General features: G+C 39.8%; 1 protein-coding gene across 7 annotated transcripts in view; it reads right to left on the minus strand.

The window, feature by feature from the left end:
• Positions 1-22,558, minus strand: part of palld (palladin, cytoskeletal associated protein) — a 60,758-nt gene extending 38,200 nt beyond the window's left edge. For 5 of the 7 annotated variants that reach the window (XM_061737948.1, XM_061737951.1, XM_061737950.1 and 2 more), the window contains exons 1-2: positions 22,374-22,558; positions 19,760-20,749 (exon numbers count right to left, since the gene is read on the minus strand). In XM_061737948.1, coding sequence (XP_061593932.1) covers positions 19,760-20,748 — 989 coding nt within the window. In that variant the 5' untranslated portion in view covers position 20,749; positions 22,374-22,558. Of the gene's footprint in view, positions 1-2,623; positions 2,749-2,985; positions 3,018-19,759; positions 20,750-22,373 lie in introns of those variants that run through there. The other 2 variants (XM_061737952.1, XM_061737953.1) reach the window with 2 other exon arrangements.
• Between the last annotated feature and the right edge of the window lie 320 nt (positions 22,559-22,878).

Below are 22,878 nucleotides of genomic sequence, written 5' to 3' on the forward strand. Positions count from 1 at the left end.
CTGTTTATGGCACATATGCTTATCATACCTTGTGAATTCCAAACAGAGTCCAAGTGTTCAGCAGAAGCAAAGCAATGAAAATGTACATTTGTTTGGGTTCATGAGTAAACTAAGCAGTTTAATTATGAGTCGGGCGGAGGACTCTCCAGCTCCTCTAAGGGTTAAATGAGCATAAATTAGGAAGTAGAAACATTTCCAAAGAGAATAACAATAAAAAGCCCTTATTAATCAAACTTAACGATGCACCATTATGCATAATTACTGAGTAAACTCATTTAGAGATAGGCAGTAATGTTTATTTGATCCCCTCTCTTTTTCTGTGGAATGTGCTGAACATGATAATAATGCTCAACAGCACAGCTTGTTTTCTCCAGCAGGGGAACCAAGACTGTGTCCAAGTGCAGAAAGCACAAAAGGAATCCACCCACCAATATTCGCACTTTGAGGGGAAGCAGGGTGTGTTAGCATAGCACTCACCAAGTGCTCTGAGAAAACTGACCGACGGACGGTAGACATTTCTTGGCTGAGAGTAGCTTTACCACCCATTTCCTCTCAACACAATGCCATTATAAAACAGCAATTCAGAACATGCAAAATTGCTGGAATAGCTTTACGAGTAATTCCTCACCTCTTCATTCATACCCCACCCAAAGGGCTCCCAGCCAAGAAGGTGATTAAGCATCTCACCGTCACGATCAACCAGCCCGTCACCAGCTCTCTGAACAATAATAGCATGTCAGAAAGCAATTATGCTCAGCTCAGTTCAGACAATTGAGGCCAGATGAAGCCTCGGAGACAGTGCTGTGTGCTGTCTATGCTAACCTTGTCCAGAGGAAGACAGCATTCCTCAGTGACAGGCCAAACCAGAGCCCGCTCGCCCTGGCCTCAATACTGGGAGCTGAAGGCCGTATTCGCCTCATCTGACCCTGTTGTTATTTGCTGCTGTTGATGGAAAATTTTATGAAGCAAAGCTCAGTTTCACCACAAACCCAAATGAGTGGAGGCCAGAAAGAAGGGAGAAAGAAAACGAGAGCGAAAGAGAGAGGGAAGGGAAGGGATCAAGAAAAGAGCATGTTTTAGAGAGAGCAATGACATGATGTAGGAGTGACTGGATTGCAAACATCACACCTGCAGGACATTCAATAATCAATGTGAGACATGCAGTAAGTTATGGGTAGATGTCTTCCTGAGGCATGTTTATCTTTTCTTTTCCTTCCCTGTTGGCCCTTAGTATCGGGTTTCAAGTCAGAGCCACAGAACACAACTGAGTTTCAAGTGGACAAGAGCGCGGCATGAAGGCTGTCTTTATCCCTAATTACAAACTACAAAAGAGGTCAGCTGAAACTGCCTAAACCCTATAGCAAGCAATGTTGGCTTTATTATCTCCTAATTTTTGCAGACACAGAACTGAAACCATATTGGGTTTCCTGTTTCCCATGAATTCTGACTAAAATTAGCAATAAATGCAGATCAAAAAAGAAAAAAATAGTCTATGAGTGCAGCCACACCAAAATAAGACTTATTTCACCACAATCGTCCTTAGTCATTATGCGGCATTATTATGAGTGATGTATCCCTTGTGCACTGAGACCAGTAGGAGCATCAGTGGGTGCATCATTAGGTATGTTCACACATATTCATTTATTATTAATGTATACACACACACATTTTTATATATATATATATATATATATATATATATATATATATATATATATATATATATATATATATATATATATATATATATATATGAATGAATGAGAGACAGAGAGAGAGAGACAAATGAATCCGGCTCACAAAAAGAAGCCAGGATGACGGAGTCTGGCTAAAGGCCACAGAATGACGGGTCAGAGTTTACTAGAATTATCTGGACAACAGGCAGCTGCAGAAGACACTTGAAGCTCCGACCGGAAGCAACCAAAGGAAATCCACCAATAGCAACCGTCTACGAGTTTATTACTGCTGTGCCAAACAGGCAAAGGGTTCAGAGTGCATGTGAGAGAAGACTAAACTGAAATAGTGACAGTTATGTGCAGCAGCTGAGCAACAAATGCATCTACAAGAGCACTCAGGGGGACAGCCCCCTCCACACACACACACACACACACACACACACACACACACACACACACACACACACACACACACACACACACACACACACACACACACACACACACACACACACACACACACACACACACACACACACACACACACACACACACACACACACACACACACACACAGGTTGTTACGTACAGTGCACCCAAATCAATCCCAGAAAAGCCACAGAAAGACGTATATGTTGTTGTTTTTTACAATGAACAATATAATCTACCAATATATTGATTTCTTCCAATACTGAAACACAGTGCATCAGCTGTTTCAAAAATCATCCTAATATTCCTCCTCAAAAAAAGTTAGAAGTTATCCGTGTTTAGAAAAAAACCAAACCCTCCAGCCAGGTTCAATAAATGTCCTCCACATCACGTTTAATTCAAAGTATTACGAGTCCACTTGTAACAGCGAGTGAAATTAAATAAATGTATCAAGTACGTTGGACCTCCACTCAACGGTCCCAGCATCACTAACAAAGATGTTTGCTCAAATATCTTACCTGAGCTGCTGTGCTTCTCACCTCCGAGTCTGATGAAGCAAAGTCACTAAAATGTTCCTGTGATGTTGGGTTGCACACAGAGCTTCTCCTGCTGACGGCATGACACACGCAGCCTCTGACACTCACACCAGGACATCTACTCTGAATCACACTCTCATACCGACATATGCACCATTCTCAGACTGTTTAGAGGAGGGAGGGAGCAGCCCTGGGCTGCCAAATTCCACATGAGACAGAAGAGCAGAAAAAATTACATTTAAGAATAATTTGAAATACAAACTGTTTCACGGCTGCCTCCATTGAATTCATTCATATGATTCCAGTAGTCGGTGGAAATATCTGCATGGGTTTCTTTTACTTACAGCAAAGATAAATGCATCGTGTGCCAAAGTCATCAAAGCTGAATGCAGGTAAACTTCAACTAGCATGATACAGTTTGTGGGTTAGAAGCCTTTTGGCAACTTTTCTGGCCTTGAATTTTGTAGGATTTGTCTCCAAAACAAACAAAAAAAACCAAACAACTTTTTTTCTGCTGCTATACAGGTCCTGGCAACAGTCTGCCGACCATCAAAAGCACCACAGTGAGCTCTGGGCTTAAGCCGGTGGATCCTATCACTATGGAAACCTCTGGAGCTTTGATCCATGGCTGCAACAAGAGGGAAATAATGGAAATAACAGATTACTGTGCTACAGTACGAACAACGCAGCGAACCAAACACAAGACAACATTAGAATATTGGCCCCTACCTACGAAATGCCACATACCACAACTAAGTAGGTCACTTAAAAAGTCTAATTTGGCCTGAACAAAAATAGCCCGCATAAGTCAGGATCTAAATAGACCTCTTTTTGCTAGCAGCACCTGGCAAAAACAAGACAGATGGTTGTGGCTTCTGTGAGAAGTGTTCACATGTCAGTGTGGATATCACCAAGTAAAACCATAATAATATCTGTTGTTCCTAACTTTGAAAAAAATGAACTTACCAGGCACAAATCAACTATCTGTGGTTTTATTTAGAGCCCGCCAGTGACTGATACACAGTCTAAAGCAGAATGAAGGGGTGTGTTTTACTCTCTGCAGGGGCTCCTCACCACTCAGATCTCTGGATATTTCAGTCGCAGTCAGTAAAAACCCTACCAGCCTTTCTCTACAGAGTGGTAGGTGGGATTATTTGCAGCGCTCATTAATTAGAGGGTTTGCACTCGATGAATATCAGCATTGGGAAGAGCTCACATCTTTTCTTTTTTTCCTTTTCTCATTTTTTTTTTGTTGGAGCTGAGAGAGAACTAAGAGAAGCTGTCAAAAACCTCATCTAACCAAGCACACATCTAACCAAGTCCAGTTCCTGTGGCACACACTGTCATCTGGAGATACTTCTTTTTTGCTCCCACTTGTTGCAACTGCAACATGAAAAAGCAAAAAAACTCCCCCACAGTGACTATAAAAGTCCGGATAATAAAAGCAAGGGTTCTTGCATGTTCCTATTAATCACTGAACCACTGACAGTGGGCCCCTTACATCAGCTGCTTTGTTATTGTGCTCAAAACCACCAAAAAAAGGAAAGAGGGGGGGTGGGGGGGTGGGGGGGTGCAGATGTTAGCAGCTTTCAAAAATAGAGTCCACAAAATAACCTTGAACCAACATGCTGCTTCTATTAACATGCGATACACAAGTACACATGAACAGTTGAGGCTTAACGTGTTCAGGTTTTCCACATCTTATATTTCAAAACTCATCTTTCAGTAGTTTAAATTATTTATTTTCTAATATGTCAAACACACAATATTCCACAGTGGAAATTCTTGGGACTCAAACTTGGCACACTTTTGCTTTGGACATTGCAAATTGGAAACATCAGCGCCCAGCCACGTTCAGCTCTTTTTGTTTAAAGATATTGTCTTGGATACTATGGAACATCTATAGCTTACTATCATGTCATGACATACCGGTAAGCTAATCTGAATCAATTTGTCGCCTTTTAATCAGCTCCTTTATAAATAACTCAGTCGATACATATCTTTTATTTTCCCCACAATATGGCTTCTTTGGGCCTCCAGGACAGGTTGAGGATTTAAAATAATAAAATTTGTTATAAAGTTGTGTATCTTACAGGTGATGAAAGCCGTGCAGATAAATTTAGATGTCACCTTCTGGAAGTACTCAAAACTGAAAGAGTGTGGACGGTTTGAGATATTAAAGTTGTCAGGGATGACCAGGAGCAAACAACTGTATCTGATGCCTTGCCCCAGCACAGGGCACACCGTTAAATCCATCAAGAGCTGCATCAAAAGTACTCCTCATCAGATGCACAAAAAAACATTAATACAACGCCTGAAAGTCTGAGGTTATTGACGCTATGACAGAAGCAGACGTTTCCAAAACGCCTTTTTTTTCTCTTGGCAATACATTAACACCTAAATGTTTATAGCTGGAACCCGAGACGAAGCTCATCTTGGCCAAAGAAAACAGGTCCAATATGTGTTGAGGATATCCTTTAAAATCAATCTAAGGATCATGTCAAACAGCGCATGTATTTATTTAAACAATGGTTTGTCCTTTAGGGCAGGGAAAGTGTATAAAATATATTAATAGTCCATTCGTCTGTTACGTATCATGGATTCCTTGGATGATTGGCAATCCATACTGTTCCAGCAGGATCAATAGTAGAGGGAATCTTTACATGCAGACCAAAAAAAGGTATATTTTAGGAAAAAAAGTATATTCATATGTTATCTATATGTTATGTATATTTGCAGACAAGAATTATAAACAGCAACATGTCATGAAGACATGCATCTCAGTTTATTACATTTATTAAAACATTTGGTTCTTATTGAGGTTGTTAATCAATTTAAAACAGCACAAAATACTTGTTCACATAAAATATCAGTTTCAACTTAATTTGAAGGTCTTACATTTTCAAGTGTTGTCTGACTGACAGTGTTCTCTCCCTGTTATGGCCAAAGGTCCGCCAAAATAACTTCAGACTTCCGTCCCAGATCTCTCTTTTGACAGGTGCTTATAGCACTTTGTCATACATTAATAATTGTGATAATTTAGTTCACAGAGCTGCTGTGGACATCATGGTAGAGGCAGTTAAGACAGTCAAAGTAATGAGGGCAGATAAGGAGGGTATCTGTGAAGAAAAACAAACGAGCAGGATGTCTGGAAAGCTTAAAAAAAACTTAATGTCCACTGGATTCATCCTGATGATCCTGAGATTAGCCCATGATTATTTTCCATGTTTTAACTAGAAAGAAATACAGAATGTAACAAATAATTCACAACAGGGAACCCAGGATCAGTCATTATAAATATTTCATTTTACCATCTAAGTGTTGAGCTAATGTTCAGCTACTCATTTGTCTGATTTGTGCAGGTGAGAAAACTGATCATCGTCACTATTATTTTAAATTGTCTTGAAATGTTAAACACATACACATATTCCTGAGACAGAAATGGCTCACTTACTGCATAGACAAGTATTTCATGATTTTGTTGTATTTTAAGTTCTTATTTTTTATTCATATATTTTTTGGGGTCTATTGAAAATCTTAATTAAGAACACAATTGAAATTCAGTTAAGTGTGCACCCCTAATTTGTGCTGTTGTTGAATATGATTTTATTAATTGTTTACATAATTTCATATTAAAAAGGATTTATTTTATTTTCATATAAGTATAAGGAATGGCTATTCCATGCTACCTGGAATTTTTGCAGGTTTGACTGATATGGCATGGATATGTGGCATGTAACATCTATGCATCTGTCTCCTTGTCCGGATTAAACCGTCCCTCAGCTTCTAAGCAAAGAAAACTGGTAGAGAGGTGATCCAAAGGAGAAGAAAAACCATTTAACTGACATTAACATAAATGATTGGGATGTACACATTCACATTTTAATATGGTACAGTATGTGAAAAATCTGAAAAGTGTTTGGAGATCTGCAAAGAAATTTCTCTTGACACTACCTATAATTGCAATTTAAAGGGGACCTATTATGGCATCTAATACCTATTTTAAACAGGCCTTGAATGTCTTAAAAACAAGCTTATGATTGTTTTTGCTAAATACATTAGAAATTCAGCCTCTGAGCCATGTCTTTATCTTCCCATTCTCTAACCTCATTATCTATGTTGGATTCTGAGTGGGCGGGGAGGCTATGATAATGAGGCACTGTGCTGATTGGCTGCCTGAATGACGCGTAGAAAATGTCGGAAAGCTCCGACCGGCGGAGTTGTTGTTGTTCCGGAGTTAGTTGTGGGCGTGGTTTCATGCATCGGAGGCCAACCTATGTAAATCGAGCCGTTCAGATTCTGCTCCCGTCGTTACGTAATCTGAACGGCTCGTAGAAGCCCCATCACACTGGATGGCTCATCCGGGCGGCTGTACAGACACTGCAGAATTTGTTTTTTTTTCTTCCTTCTCTGAGTTGGCAGGCTGAGGGGAGACCACTTTATATATGTTAAAGCAAGAAAAAACTTGTTTTTCATAATAGGTCCCCTTTAAGTGAATCTTTGATAGCTAAATGTAATGATGTACCAATATAATATCCTGAATCAGCCCTTACTAAAAGGAATACCTGTCACAGTCTGCTCATCTCCTGTCTGCTGGTATCTCTCCACTAACCTGTCTCGGCTCCTCATCAAGCCAACTCCCCACACCTCTGACAGCCCTGGCTGCATTTAAGCTGCTCCTCTCTCTGCTTCTGTGCCAGATTGTTCTGGTGTCATGCCTGACTTTCCAGCGGTTTTCCCCAACCTGCCTGCCTCGTCTCTGCCCTGGATATGACCTCAGCCTTCTGTCTTCGACCACAAGTTTTGCATACTCCCTCCTGGTTACACACCTGCTCGGTTCTGTGGCCACACATCTCACCACTGGACCTTTCTGCCAGCTATAATCCACTGAAGGTTTTGCCTTCAGTCAGCGACACCAGACTCACTCCTCTGATCTTGCAGAAGATCACTGAGCCAAGACTTTTCACCCTGCTACTGTATAAACTGTTAGACTGCAGTTAATAATAAAAAGGTAACTACTGACAGATCCTGTCTGCCTGTGCTGCTTTTGTGTCCTCACCATACCTGTGACAATACCATATTAATTAAAACCTTGACATAGAATAGAGAACTGACCTATTACAATCATTTGGTGTTATTTTGCTTTTATTTGGAGTGCAATTTACGGTATTAGAAAATAAATTTGAGTAAACTAAATACATTGCTATTAGGCTAACGACTAAAACAAATAGTGTATTAAGGACCTCTAATTGTGGACTTTTCTTCCAGCAATGCGAGTTTCTGCTGAGTCAACAGGAAGCGTGCCACCATTATATCTTCCCCTTGGTTTTCTGAGCGGCCCTAGAGGGAATACCACACTGCTGACAAGAAACTATCCATGTGGGTTTGGGCTCCGTTGTTGTTTGCTGCTGTCTAGAAAATCCATCAATACCACCATGACTCTCCATCTACAAAAAAGGAAAGGGCTGTTTTAAAAGTACCATGGCTTGACAATGTCAAAAATGCCATGCAGATCTTTGGCTGAAACAGATGTTCAATAGCCTTCACATAATGATGTGAATTTATGAACAATTACTTAAATAGATGCTGAACTTCAAATTTGAGTGTGCAAAGTTTATATGGAAGAAGCTTAAATTTACCTCAAGAAGAAACTTTCCTTAAGATGTGAAAATAATTTCCAGTTTGTTTTGGTATATTTGGAACTTTTGATACTTGGTTAAGTAAGTTAGGCTCTACCTTAATTTCTTGTTTCTCAAAATGACATTACATTAATTGAAGGATATCACTTTATATTTTTTTTAAATGACAGGATTTTTTTTTAGATTGATCTTCATCATTTTGTAAGTCAGCAGGAGCAGTAATATTCCTGTCAATCCAATGTTTGGGATATAGAGATATATTCTATTGTATGTATTGTTCCAAATAACCATTCTTTGAAGAGAGAAGCTGTGGACAAAACATAATTTTGCTGCTATATGAGCCTGTTGATTAACTTGATTCATGTGGTAATTTGGTTGGATAATTACATTGTAAAAGAATTGAAATCCTCCATTTTTTCTAAAGGTAAAGATTCCAAATTAATTCTGGGCCTTTAAAATATTATTTTATCCATTTTAATTTGAAGGTGTTATTCATGTCCATGAAATAATTGCCTAACAAGGAGAAATCTTTAAGTCACATATAAGTTAGATTTTTGGTCTTAATGTATTTTGGGAGATTTTCCACTTTTCATTTTGCTAACAGCTTTAAGTTATTCAGATTTAAAACTATTGAAATTTGAGGCATATGTTCTTAACTATCATTGAGTGATTTAATGTAATTAGAACTGTCTAACTGAGTATACTTTATAAATATGGTTTGCTAACCTTAGAGGATCAGAGATTGTGAAGTTATTCATTCTCAAGGATGTTATATGGTTTCTTCTTTAATTTCTTTGTATGTTCACTCTGGAATATACGGTATAAAGGCTCCATTTGTCATATCAACATATAATGTATCTATTTCTTCTTTCAGAATTGTCCATTTTGATTTTTCACCTATAGTAGGATGTTTATTTAATTCATAATTTCAAAATTCTTTTATATCATTGTTTTTTCAATCCTTTACTGTGGAAGATGGCTAACTTTCTAATTTAAAATTTCAAAAACTCCCATTTCTGTGTACTGTTCATTTGATCACAATAATAACATGCTTAGCAATCATTTCCATTGACTTGCAAAAGGTTTTATCATTCAGCAAATTACAATTGACTTTCAAATAACCACGTTTCTTTGTTTTTGTTTTTTCCTGTTCAAATGGGTTTTAAATCTGACAAAGACGCGTAGCTCTGTGACGCATGTGAGCTGAATTGCACTGTGGAGACAGATAATCATGAATCAATTCCCGATTACAGAGAACCATCAACATTGCTCCGTGTGTATTCTTTTTTATAGAGATGCCAGATGTCAACAACACTGAGTTGAGTTTATCCTTTCTGGCAATCTATACAATTGATCATCTGCTGCATCATTTAAATCACTTTCAATAGTAAAATAAGCATCTTTGCATTTCTCTTTCACATTGTGTTCAAGTGTTCAAACATGTCTTCCCAATGATTTATTATTACTATGACCATAGATATTGTGCAGTATCAGAACCACGTTGTTTACAGAACATCAATAATCAATCTACCTTCTTTGTCAGTATGTGAATCTATCATATCACCTATAAGTTGGTCAAACAAAGCAGCTACTCCTGCTGAGCGGTTCGAGATATGACTTAAAGGTATAGTCTGTAATCGTATTCAAAAACATTTATTGTTATACTGGGTGAAATGGTCCTTCCATCCTGAGAGTAGCCAGTGAATAATGTGTTCAGAAAAAGGAAAGAAAAAAATCCGACCTCTCTGACAGCTTTAATCCTGTAAAAACTCGAATGGCACCAATCTGTGCCATTCGGAGCGCAAAAAACAGATTGGTCAGAGGACCAGAGGATTGGCAGGGGGGAAAGAACCAATCAGATGCCTTCATTTTAAGTCCCGCCCACACCCCCCTCTGTCCCATGTGTGCACTCGTCACGTCGAAAATCTTGCCGGAAAACTTCACGCACTCGAGTCACGTTTTCTGAAGAATGGCAGAGAAAACGCAGCCAAAAATACCACCTCCAGTGTTACTTGTAACGGCTCGCCCTGCTAAAAAGGCTAAAAAAAGAAAGCCAAAGTGCGATTCTGCGGCGCAGGTTGTCCGCTACTGGGGGTCTGCCACGGACCGCAAGAAAGAGGCCTGATGATCCGCGTCAACATGGGGTTCTGTCAGGTGTCCCTGCCCCATCAACGCAGGAGCTTTTGCAGAGTCAACTCAGCAGAGGGCTAGGTGAGTTTTCTTACAGTATTGTAGCTTGATCATGAAGTGCTAACATACCGGTACTTATGTGGAAAAGGTAATTTGAAAAATCCATATCATAACTTATGATCTAAAATACAGGTGCATATCAAAAATTAGAATATCGTGGAAAAGTTCAATATTTTTTTGTAAGATATTTCAGGAAATGAAAAATAAATAAAATATGTATACATATTTTCAGACACCATGAAAATATTTATATATTTTTGTTTTCTGTACTTTCTAAAACATCTTACAAAAATATTGAACTTTTCCATGATATTCTAATTTTTTGAGATGCACATGTAGTTATCTAAACACAGCCAAGGACAAACCACTTAGAAAACTGTCATGAATGTTTGTTGCTGTGTGAAATGGAAACACAGTTGAAGTGTTGTCATCCCCACAGAAAGAAGATGCTACCACCATGCTAAGAAACACATTAATGAAGTTATTCTTCCTTCTTTAATGAATGTGAAATTGTCTTATTTCCGTTGTCATGTGGCTCTTTGTCCTCACTATCCTTCAGGCTTCTTGTTGAGGTTTGAACTTTCCTTCTATCCTTCTATCCTTCTTTCCTCCTATCCTTCTATCCTTGCATCCTCTATTCTTCTATCCTTCAACCCTTCTCTCCTTGACTTCTCTATCCTTCTATCCTTTTATCCTTACATTCTTCTATTCTTTTATCCTTCCATTCTTCCATTTTTCTTTCCTCCTATCTTTCTATCCTTGTATCCTCTGTCCTTATATCCTTCCATCCTGCATTCTAAAAATACTTTTCCTTCATATCCACCCTAAATGTTCTTTTATCTCGACTAGTCTCCCAGTGCCTGCCGCAGAAGAACATCCCCACAGAAAGGAGATGCCACCGCCAGGCTAAGAAACACATTAATGAAGTTATTCTTCTTGTTGTGTTTTGTTTGCTTGTTTTTTTTCTATGTGGGGGATTTGAAACTGGACAAAATACTTCAATATTTGCGGGACATTCCCAGCAGCTTGTCAAGTGCCTTTTAGTGAGGAATGCCTTGTGTTTAGCCACTTTAACATAATGGCCTAACAGGTCAATGCTTTCCTCTAAGAGTTCTTCAGTATGTGAAAATGATCTCTGGATCTCATTTATATTGACATTTCTTGAATTTTTCTCTAAATCTGTGATTTGGCACAATCCTGAGCCTCACAGACACAGAGGATTACCTCAATTTGTGGCTTAAAATCATCCAGATAAACATCGTCTCTAGACAATTTCTAGATGAAGGCCAGGCGTCACTTGTAGAAGCAAGACACATTGTGGGGAATTTAGCGTAAGTTTATGTGATGTGAGGGAGAACTAAAGTTATGTTATGTTAAGTAGGGTCAAAAACCTAGCAACATTTTGAAAACTTTCAGTGGTCTGAAAACCTTCTGTATGTTCTATCCAAGTTTACATAAATAGAAAACCATTTCCCAGTCCCACTACAAACAACCGGACATGCATATTAAACCAGAACACCACTTTTGTTTGAAAAGGTCCAGCAAGGGGTCAGTTGACATCACTAAAAGTGGGGGCATGCTGTCATGGCGATTTTTGTGTTTATGCTCCAAGGAGACCAGTGGACACTAATAAAAACAGAGGCAATGTCCTCTGCATGATGTGATATTGTGAGGACAATAGATAATCACAGCTGTCAAATAAATCCAGCTTGAAAACCAACAAAGGCAACATCCAGAAGAGCCCAAAATTAATCATTTCAGCTACGTAACATAAATGGAACCACAAATTTAAACAACACTGTGAAGCATCCACCAAAAGAAAATGAATTGCTGACTAAAAGTTCAGATAAGAAGTCTAAATAGCTGTAATGGTTACTATTTTTTGTTTGTTTTTTGTGTTGTTTTTTATTAAAATAGCTGTGGGTTCAGCTGAGCGTTAAACCAAATGTATTCCTCACATTAGAACTACATGAAGTTGTCACACACCTACAGGAGTGCTTTCATCTGCTCCCATGCTTCACTGAATCTGATTATCTTACGCTTTTCTGAGGTCTTCCACAAGCAGGGCCATTAACCTCTTTGGAAATGAGACATCTCAGCTGAAGACAAATGACAAAACAGCTTGTATCAGCGCAAATTATGATTGTGTATCATAACCTTCTGGGAACAATGACTAGATTCAGATAATGCAATAACCGCACAAACACAGGATTTTTAGTTTTGCTTTCAATTGAACCCTTGAGGCAAGGCCAACTGAAATGAGCATGCTCATTTTGGCTGCTCAATTAAACAGGGTCTGTTGAGTGGCTGCAGGGATTGTTTTCCCAACACTTTCTGTTTCTTGCCAATTGAGCTTTACCCATCTCAAGTGAAAGTTTACTTGGGTTGAGTTCTTTTCGCAATTTTAAACCAGCATTTTTAAAATGAAAAATGTCAGCGGAGCTCCAAAACTAAAGGAAATTTTGTGGAGAAAGTTATCTTGAAGTTTTCAGCTTTTTCAACTTTCAGATTTTACAGTGAATAAGAATTGTCTTACACATGCAAATTACTACGACGGAGTATTAGGGCCAAACAAAAAAACAAAAAAAAGGAAATAACGAGAATAAAGTCATAATGTAATGAGAATAAAGTCGTAAAATTACGAGAATAAAGTCATAATATTACGAGAATAAAGTCATAATATTACGAGAATAAAGTCGTAAAATTACGAGAATAAAGTCATAATATTATGAGAATAAAGTCATAATATTACGAGAATAAAGTCGTAAAATTACGAGAATAAAGTCATAATATTACGAGAATAAAGTCGTAATATATTATAAATATATAAATATAACTTCACAAGATGCTCAATATTCCTCATTTTAACACAGGGAGAAGAAGCTCTTCCTGTTAGAGTTCTCATAAATTATATTCTCATAATATTACGACTTTATTCTCATAATATTACGACTTTATTCTCGTAATGTTACGACTTTATTCTCGTAATTTTACGACTTTATTCTCGTAATTTTACGACTTTATTCTCGTAATATTACGACTTTATTCTCATAATATTACGACTTTATTCTATTACGACTTTATTCTCGCAACATTATGACTTTATTCTCGTAATTTCCCATTTTTTTTGTCTTAGTTTGGCCCTAATACTCCGTCGTAAATTACCCCTCTGCCTGTTAAGAATCTGATAAGATCACTCATGGTATAGAAGTATCTTAAGATATTTCAGAAGCTGGAGTCCAGTACTCAGTGCTGAACAAAGTATGATGCTGTGATTCTCATGTGCTGAAATCATATGAGTGAACAGTAAATCGCCTGCCAACACAAATGCTACTTGAAGAGATAGATGCCAGTAGTGGTGATGGGCTGATGCTGCTTCTGTCTCTCCTCCTTCCCCCCTGACGTCAACTATCACTGCCCATAATATTTAGGTTGTGAACAAAAGGCAAAGATTGAAAAAGGAGGATGCAGATCTTAAGTTTTTAAGCAAGACGCGTTAACATTCGCACAGCTGTTATCCTGTCACATGTACATGGGAAGAGAGATTCAAACTTGTATTTATAAGTCCCAGTAGACCTCTCATCTGCTCGTAAAATAAGTATTCTTGTGCAGCGTTGGATTTTTGCACACAACACACAACTTTATGCACTATATATTTTTGCAGTTTTAGGTGCCAAAATAGTCTGAAGATATTCCAGTACAGAAAGTAACCCAGGAAACACTCAAACAATCACAACACACAACACACACTGAATTCCTCTGCTTCAACACTGTCAAAGATACAGCAATGAATTGGGCCCAACTCCAAACACGGTTCTTTGAAAGCCACACTGGAGTCCAAGATCAAGGAAAAATAAGAACATGAAAGATCTCAGCAGAAAGAAGATTAAGTGAAGCAAATCTAATGGCCATGATGAACAGCAGAGAGTCATTTAACAGGTTCACAGAAAAATGTGACCCAACGCTTATTGGTTCAATCCACCTGTGGGGTGGATTCAGTGATCGACCCACAAATCTTGTGCAGAAAGACAGATGGGACCTGAATGTCACAGGAGAGCACTGTAGTCCAACTGTTCCCCTGTCAACATGATACAGCATCTATAATTGATCACTCCTACACTACAGTGCAGCACATGGACAGCTTGTGATGCTGTAAACAGACACATGTGAATATTCTGTTTGAAGCTTACTGTCACCCTGAAGTGCAAAACACAACAACAAAACAAACGAGTAATCCCATGGCATGATGAATACAGTATCAGCTCTGTTTGAACCAGCAGCCGGGGTTTCAGATGGACCTCGTGGTTAAAGGAGACTCATAGAGACTGCAGAGACTTTTCCACATCTTGACAGTAACTTGAAGTGCACAAACAGTGTAAGTGCAATTCAAGCACAATCAAAACTGAAGGCTGGGTTAGATCTTATTATCTCCCTTTCAAACATCTAAATAAGGCCAACATTTAAAAGAGGCCCTTTATTCTTTACTATAAATATTTCTCAGTGGACGTGAGATCAGATATATGTGAAAAACAATTTGTTTATGTAGTCTGTACTGACTGAGGGGCAAATCTTGATATTGCTGTGCATTTCTGGTTTCTGGTTTCCCGTCAGTTTAACTGAATCAGCTGAATCTGTGCTTGTTGTGACTTTCCAATCAGGATCCAAACTTTGTGGCAGATTAAACTCTAAATGTTGCAACGTGTTTAAGTGCAGCTAACCTAGCCCCATGCTAAACGACTCCGTGCGTGCTGCTCTTGCGTTTTTGTTTATTGCTGCCATGTTTTGCACCTATTGGCAACACTGTAGACTCGCTGTAAGTAGTTTGGGGGTTTCAGTGAGGAGTCACATCTCCAGCAGGAGGGGCTTATTAGGTATTTACACATTTATGGGTAATGTCAAACAGGGCTGCTAAATGCACGTGAAGAGTGGGGGCTTATATGTGGAGTTAAAATTTATGGAGCGCCCCCTGCCCATGGTAGCTGTTTTGGGACGATATATGTGATATACAGGTGAGAATAAAATGTCTCACCTTGTGTTACGGGATTCACACATCAACTCTAGGCCGAGGGAGACACTAGGCCACTGCTGAAGCTCAGACAGGACAGCTCCATTTGTCACAGCAGCAACTTAACATGCTGGTGAAAAATATCACTGACATGCATCCATCCGACTGTTTTACTGCTGATATCTGAACGATGACACGCTAGTGGAGGGATGCTATATGCTGCTGGGGGATGATACTGTAAGGGTTGTTTGAAAAATGCTTCGCCTGTGTAGTGCCACCTCAAGAAGCTCTCTGACAGCCTGCAGTGAACGAGCTGAAAGGTATACGCACAACTTAAATACACGTCGAGAGCACAGTCCAGTTATCAGAATGGTGAGAACTAAATAATACGTCAAACTGAGTATCTCACATCAACTTGCAGAATCTCCACGCCAGTCAAATGTCACCTTCCTAAATATTTTCATGTTTAAAGAAAGTTTCTTGCAGATATACTGCAGAGTCCCGATGAAAGTATTAAGTCAGAGGCCGTGTGCAGCCACACAGTCACTCTACGCTCTTTCATTACTTGGTTTCAATATGAAATGACATCATGCTTGCAACATTTTTAAAGAAGGCAGGTATTAAAAAGAGCAGTGCTTTTCCCTTTCCTCTACTCCTGGAAAGATCAAATGAGTCCGTGAGGGAGACTTTAAAATAATGACCACTCAGAAACACGCCGAGCAGTCGGCATTACAATCCACTTATGTCATGAGTCAGCAGTGGGTCACCTGCTATGAACTCATACGAAGTCTGTTGCACATAGTGTGGGAGGAACAACTGTAACCATTAGCTGGTTAACATGTAACAACAACCTTGCATAAGAGAGCTGTAATTGCTATTTAATATCTGTGAATACCATCAGGGTCATGATGGATCTTAGGCAACAATTTCCATCCTTAATGTTTGGAAGTGTTGGAGACGTGTCTTGTGTAGATGTCTTAGCAGAATTCTTCAGTCACATCTCTTCTTTTAAATGGTATCTGTGGGGTTTTTAAAAAAAAAAAAAAAAACAAGGCTTCTCTCCACCTTAACTACCCATTTCTCGTCAATCATCACTAACTCGGGTTTTGAAATGCTTCAACTGCAAAGGAGATAGTTAAGGGTAATGATACGGACGAGCCTCGGATGAAATGCCAGGAATGGCGTGCCACATTTGGAGATTTTGATTTGCAGTGCACCGAAATAGTGATTGGTGTTGATGTCTGATGCTTTCCACAATGAGACCTCACACACAGAGACATGTTTAGAAATGCTCTCTTTAGTAGCACAGACACACATGGGGGTCTCCCACTCACTGAACACATTTACTTTTGCCATATGCCAAGTGTTAATCTTAACCTCAAATCAGCCCCAGGAAGAAGAAAACAGAGCCTGTAATGACCTAAGACGGAAAAAAATGCACACGCTCCCACCAGGATGCAACTTGCATGCATCCCAGGAGGAGAAATGCATCACTATAAAGAGAGCACTGCATTAAACATTGTGTGAGGAGAATGAAGGCATAGAGACGAATAACAGGCGTTCATCACCATGAGACTCTGGCAGAGACGAACTGCGGTCGACCACGGAAGGCCGCGCCTAGCACCCAGCCACCAGGAATGCCTCCGTCACTGGCTGTGCAAAATGCTGGCAGCGGCTCAGCGCCAGCCCATCAGATTCTGAGGAGGTTAAGAGGTGCATCACCTGCTTGCACTGGCAGCTGCATCAAAGACGCTGCCCATGGGAGCGAGCATTAAATAAATGGGAGAAAGAGATCCAACAGAAACTTTGTATAATCAAATTAGAAAAAAAAACAAGTGAATTGCACAGTCACAGGTATAATGTACACACTCGTGCAAATGACAGCAGACAAACTTTCAAGTGTTGTGTTTTTACTTTTCTTAACATCTTATACTCTTGTGGACATTTATCACATACCACTGAGGGTGCAACCGGGGAAATCTCTGACTTTCCATCTTTGCTAAAATCCCATGGTTATATAGTGCATTCATAAAGTGCAAAATTTTCCTTATGATTTGCAAACAATATGCTGCCATCTAGTGTCAACAGACAGTTGCCAACAGAAGAAATTACACACAAATTGTGACACAGATCAGGTCAGTGAAAGAGTAAATTAGACAATCACATCAGCAAATTCTGTTTCACTGATCTATATTCTGCTCCAGAGCTTTCCATCTCATTGACAAAATATATCATAACCTTTCTGGGACACTTAAGGAGGTGAAATGATGGAACACTTCTGTATATTTCCACTTCACACCTCGCAGCGCTCCCGTTCATACTCTGAGTTGGGTAAAGTAGGTGTTGCTGCAGTGCCCAGACTCTCCTGTTTCCCCTTGGTTATGCACTACCTCCATATTCCCCAAGAAGGTGTTGGAAAAAGTAGAGCTGTGACTGAAAACGCCTTGTCATTGGATTATCTGAATTCCTGTGCCTGGCTCCTACTGGCCTGAAGACTATTTATACAGTCACAGAAGAAGAGGCCCCTCACAAACTACAGGGGAGGTATACATCCTGAGCTTTCACCTTTGTATCGTCTGGTTAAACAAAGACATCAAAACAAATAATTAGTGCAAAACCTCCTGAAACAGAACCTAATGTAAAGTGACGCAAAACACGTAATAGCTTTTTAAGATAGAAGTGAAAGCAAGGTCTGACTCAGTTCAGGGTCACTGTACTTGGAAAGGACATAATCCATCAGCATCATCATTCAAACACTGCAGAATGACCAACCAGTCAAACAGACTTAAAGTTAAATTTGGTCTACTATTTCTCTCTAGTAAACAGCAAGCATTGTGACAGAGCTAAGAGCTTACGATGCTTAGAAACAAGAGCGGAGTGTATTTTTGGTTTCCTGAAGAGCTGGTGCAAATAAAAAGGGCAGAGGGTGCTGCCGTCTTGAAGTGACTAACAGTTCATCGGGTGTAAATTAACCGGGGTCCTGGTTTCAGCTGGCACAGGTACCAGTGGACAAAAGAGCTTACACAGAGTGGAAGTTCCCCTCAGCTCAGGACCAGGTGCTTCGCTTGTCAACACAGGGGTAACTCTCACATTCTGGCCACCTCTCACCTCACGCTGCTTATCTGAACTGCCAGAGCAGCAAAGCTGGATCCTGGCACTTTGTCTGGTCAACATCACTGACACCATGATATAAAGGTCTGTTGGTGTAAGAGGGGTCAGCGCAGTCCTGTAGTCAGCATGTGTACACCTTCTTTTCAGATCAAATTATGGTGAGAAAAAAAACTACCGTATTTCTTTTTCTTTCCACTTAAACTGATAACTAAGCATTTTCCTTATTTATTTTATTTGGTGTCAAAATCAGTGGAATAAGGATCTATAAGAGCATTTACTGACTGGGATCCTTTGCCAAAACCAAAGCCACATCTTGAAAGTCTATAAATGTTTTTGCTTAATCTTGTAAATAGACAGACAAAGTAATAGCACTGAAAACTTTCCTGCCAAATGGAGCGGATACCAAAGTGGTTGACTAAATGTAAATACCACAAGGGCTTGTCTTAACCCTAAGTCTTTTTAATACTCTCTTTCAGATTTTATACCATTTTACATCTAAATGCAATGTATTCAAGTAAATGCGGAGATGGGAAGCTGGGCAACACCCCAACAAACAACAACAATAATTACCATCAACTAGCCTGTACCTGTGCGAGCTCTGAAACAAATGTAAGGATAATAAAATCAATAGTCAAGAATTATGGAATGTAATTCCTCCAATTCACTGTATTCACTGTTGAAGGCGAATGCAAGATGCACACGGTTCTCAAACAGCAAATCAGAACTGTAGGACTTTTGTCATTCAGTAAAAGAGATCAGTTAAGTTAACCCCCTCCCCTTCACATTTAATTAAAAAAAAAAGAAAAAGAAAATATATATGAATATATATATATATATATATATATATATATATATATATATATATATATATATATATACGGTATAACTTTAAAAATATAATGTTAACCCAAACATTTCCCGTTCTGTGGTAATCGTAACAAGTAGGAGTCCAACTAAATGCATTTTGAAATATTTAGAACTGATTATATATGAAATATTAAAAATATATTTCACCATAAACATGTGGCATGGGGTTATTTTTCATAAAATGTTCATTAAACATCCCATCATGTGAATCATGATATCTACCAACAAGTAGAATCAAAATGAAGTGAATGCTCAACTCAAATCCAAACTGCGGAATGAAATAATGTGAATTAGGGGAAACCCTACCGGACAAGTGGAAGGGGGTTTCCTTGGACTCTGCATTCCAGTCTTATGGGGCTTCCTCCTGCTACTTCCTGACTTTTCAGCTTTTGGAGGAACTGTGGAGCGAACAGGCCTCCAGATGTTGCTGGAGCTGCAGATAGTTGCTGCATCTCAGCAGCTTCCTCACCCAGCAGGCCTCCAGGCTGCAGGCCTGTCTCTGGCTGGCTGCTCTTGGTGTCCTCCCGCTGGCCGGAGGGTAGGGAGGGAGCAGAGGCCGACCCTTGAGGAGCCGGCCTCTGGCTTCTCGGAGACAGATAGCCACTGTCAGGAGAGGAGGACTCCTCCTCCACCTGCTGCTCTGAGTGAGAAGAACCTTTGAAAATGGACGACAGCTCCTCAATGAAAGTGGCAGCTCGACTGCAGAACTCTGTGGCTGAACCCACCCGATCATTCAGCTCCAGGCCTTCGTGAACCAGCCTGGGTTTATCCTGTTTGTACACTGGCTGGATGGGTTTGTGGTGGACAACCTTCTCAGCAGAGGAGGAATCCTCACTGGGCAAAGGTACTGGTTTACTGAGGGGTACATTCTGGCTGGAGGAAAAAGAAACTGCTGCACTTTCATCCGGGCAGGGGGCTTTGGTCTGGTGGTGCAGGTTCGGGCTTACATTGAGGATTTCAGTAGTTTGTGGGGACACAAGTTGGGAAGGGGCTGATTGGAGAGCCTGCTCCTGTTGTGTAAGACTAGAGGGATCTGGTTCTTCAGATTCACATTCACTAAAGGCCTCCCAGGCCAGGTCCAGGCTACGATTAATTTCGTCTGCACTGAGGAAGGCAGTAAGATCTGCAAAGTCTCCATCTCCACAATCCTGCTCTGTCACTGAGTCCAGGTAGAGTTCTCCATGCGAAGAAGCCTCATTAAACAAACCCCCATCAACCTCCGAAGTCCTGCCTGGTGCTCGGTCTTGTGGCAGCGCAGAGATGGAGAGCGGCGTATTCCAACTCCCTTCCTGCATCCTGAAATGAAATTCACGTTTCAATAACTAGCTTATTACACACGTTTACAGGTAGTACAGTTTACTCATCCATAAAAAGGGAAATGACAAAGAAGTCAAGTTTAAAATAAAGAGATCACCGTCCGCAACTGCCTCTCACAGCCGTCACACAAGGCACGGTGACTCAGGCCAGCGTTGTCTGGACACAGTTGGTGGGTATTAGTGAAGAGCTTTACTGAGGTCATAGTGAACATGACTAGCATTTCTTACCGGCCTCGCGTCTGTCAGTACATTTCACTCCTTCTCTTGTTCTTTGTTATGTTCATCACACAAATTGTTATTAACCATGTACAACAAGCATATTTAAGAGACTTGATTAAAAAATTGCAAGTCTGAAAATAGTTTCATTTGGTTGTTTGGTGAGCTGTGAAAATTAAATACAAAAAAATTGTAAATCTTTGACTGAAATGGGGAATAAAAAAACAATGAATATTTTTCCTCTAAAATTAAGTCAACATTCATCAATAATCATTTTCCCCTGTCTTAAATCCATCCCTCACAAGAGAGCAAAGCGGTGGCATTTTATGATATACAATAATGCTCAATTCTGCTGTAAATGTATCATATCATGTTATTATTTATCATTTAACACCTTTTAGTTTACACCTGTTCTCATGCTTGCGTTCATATATGCATGTTCATGCCCTCTTATTAATACATGTTTGTTATTTATACCTCAGTCATCTATGTAGGGACGTGATGAAAGAGTCTGAGAATAATTTGAAACCATGAACCGATTCTTTTAAAAAAGCCAAAATGACGCCACCTGATATATAATTTTACCTGTTGACATAACAGTCATCTCAACGTTTCATGCTAAATCGATTTTTTTTTGTTCTCGTAAAAGGATGTTGCCTGGGCTATGATCTTCTGTGAAGCTGAGCATCGTATATAATGTGTTGTCTAAGTGATGGTGTAGATAGATATATGGATGTAGTGTGACACTCGGCGCCTGATGGCGTCCCGAAGACCAGCTGTTGTTATTTTTAATCCCCTGGGCTATGTTTCACAGCAGCGCCGCAGCCCTACCCAGCCACAGCGCAGGAGAGAGCTCTCTGCCTTTAAACACGCACAGGTACAAGTGCACAACTTTACCCAAAGTACCCTGATGTTCTCGATGGTACAGCAAAGACGTAAACCCCAAGAATATCGCTAGAGGTCTAAAAGCAGCAGTGGTGATTAAATATAAATGTGGAAAACTTGAAACTGAGACTGACTGACAAAATATTAATAACTGAGGTCACTGATGAAGTTTCCACAACCTCTTTATGTGGTAGATTTCAAATTTTCCTTTTTTGCAAATATATACAGCTCCAGTATCTAATATATTCAGAGAACCTTACATTTAATTCATGAAAATGCCTGGTTGAAGCAATAAAATCCTTTGGATGACATGACAAAGAGAGAAACCAGTTGTGACACATTTGACTTTAACTAATGTGTACAGTACGTATATGTTAACTATTTTTAAAACAGCCGTACTGTTACGATTACTATTCCAGTCAAGGATTTAGGTCTCAGTCTCGATAAACACTTAAGAAACCAAACCATAAGATGCAGATGATTGAAAACACATTCAAACATACCTTCAAGAGGGCTGTTCGTCCAAAAGCTCTCCTCTCGGTTTACTTGTTCCAGGTTTGTCTTGTTTATGGAAGAAAGGGGCAGAAAGAGGCTTTGCTTCTCCCTCCTGAAGAGCAGCCTTATTGGTCGCACAGTTCGCAGGATCTCTCAGGTTCAGGGTCCAATTGCGTCCTGCCTCTGCAGTGGCCTGTGTCCCATCTGTGCTGGTCCCTAACTGCTCACTGTGTGGGGCTATATTTGGCACCTGGCTCAGGTTACACAGCCAGACTCCTGGCAAGAGGAGAGCGTGTTGAGGTAGTCCTGGGGAACAGAAGGTGGTGGTGACATTTTTCTGAACCGGTACTTGTTAATTAAACACAGTACACACAGGCCGCTGTGTTATTCAAAACATTACACCAACATTTTTGAGTTATAAATACGTGCAGATGAGATTTGTGGAACATCTAGTGACTCTGTCGCCATCGGCCGCAGTTAAAACCAGCGATTGGTGTTCTGAAACTAAATGGA

Source organism: Cololabis saira, chromosome 13 (assembly GCF_033807715.1).
Source record: "Cololabis saira isolate AMF1-May2022 chromosome 13, fColSai1.1, whole genome shotgun sequence".
In the NCBI taxonomy this organism is placed as follows: Eukaryota; Metazoa; Chordata; class Actinopteri; order Beloniformes; family Belonidae; genus Cololabis; species Cololabis saira.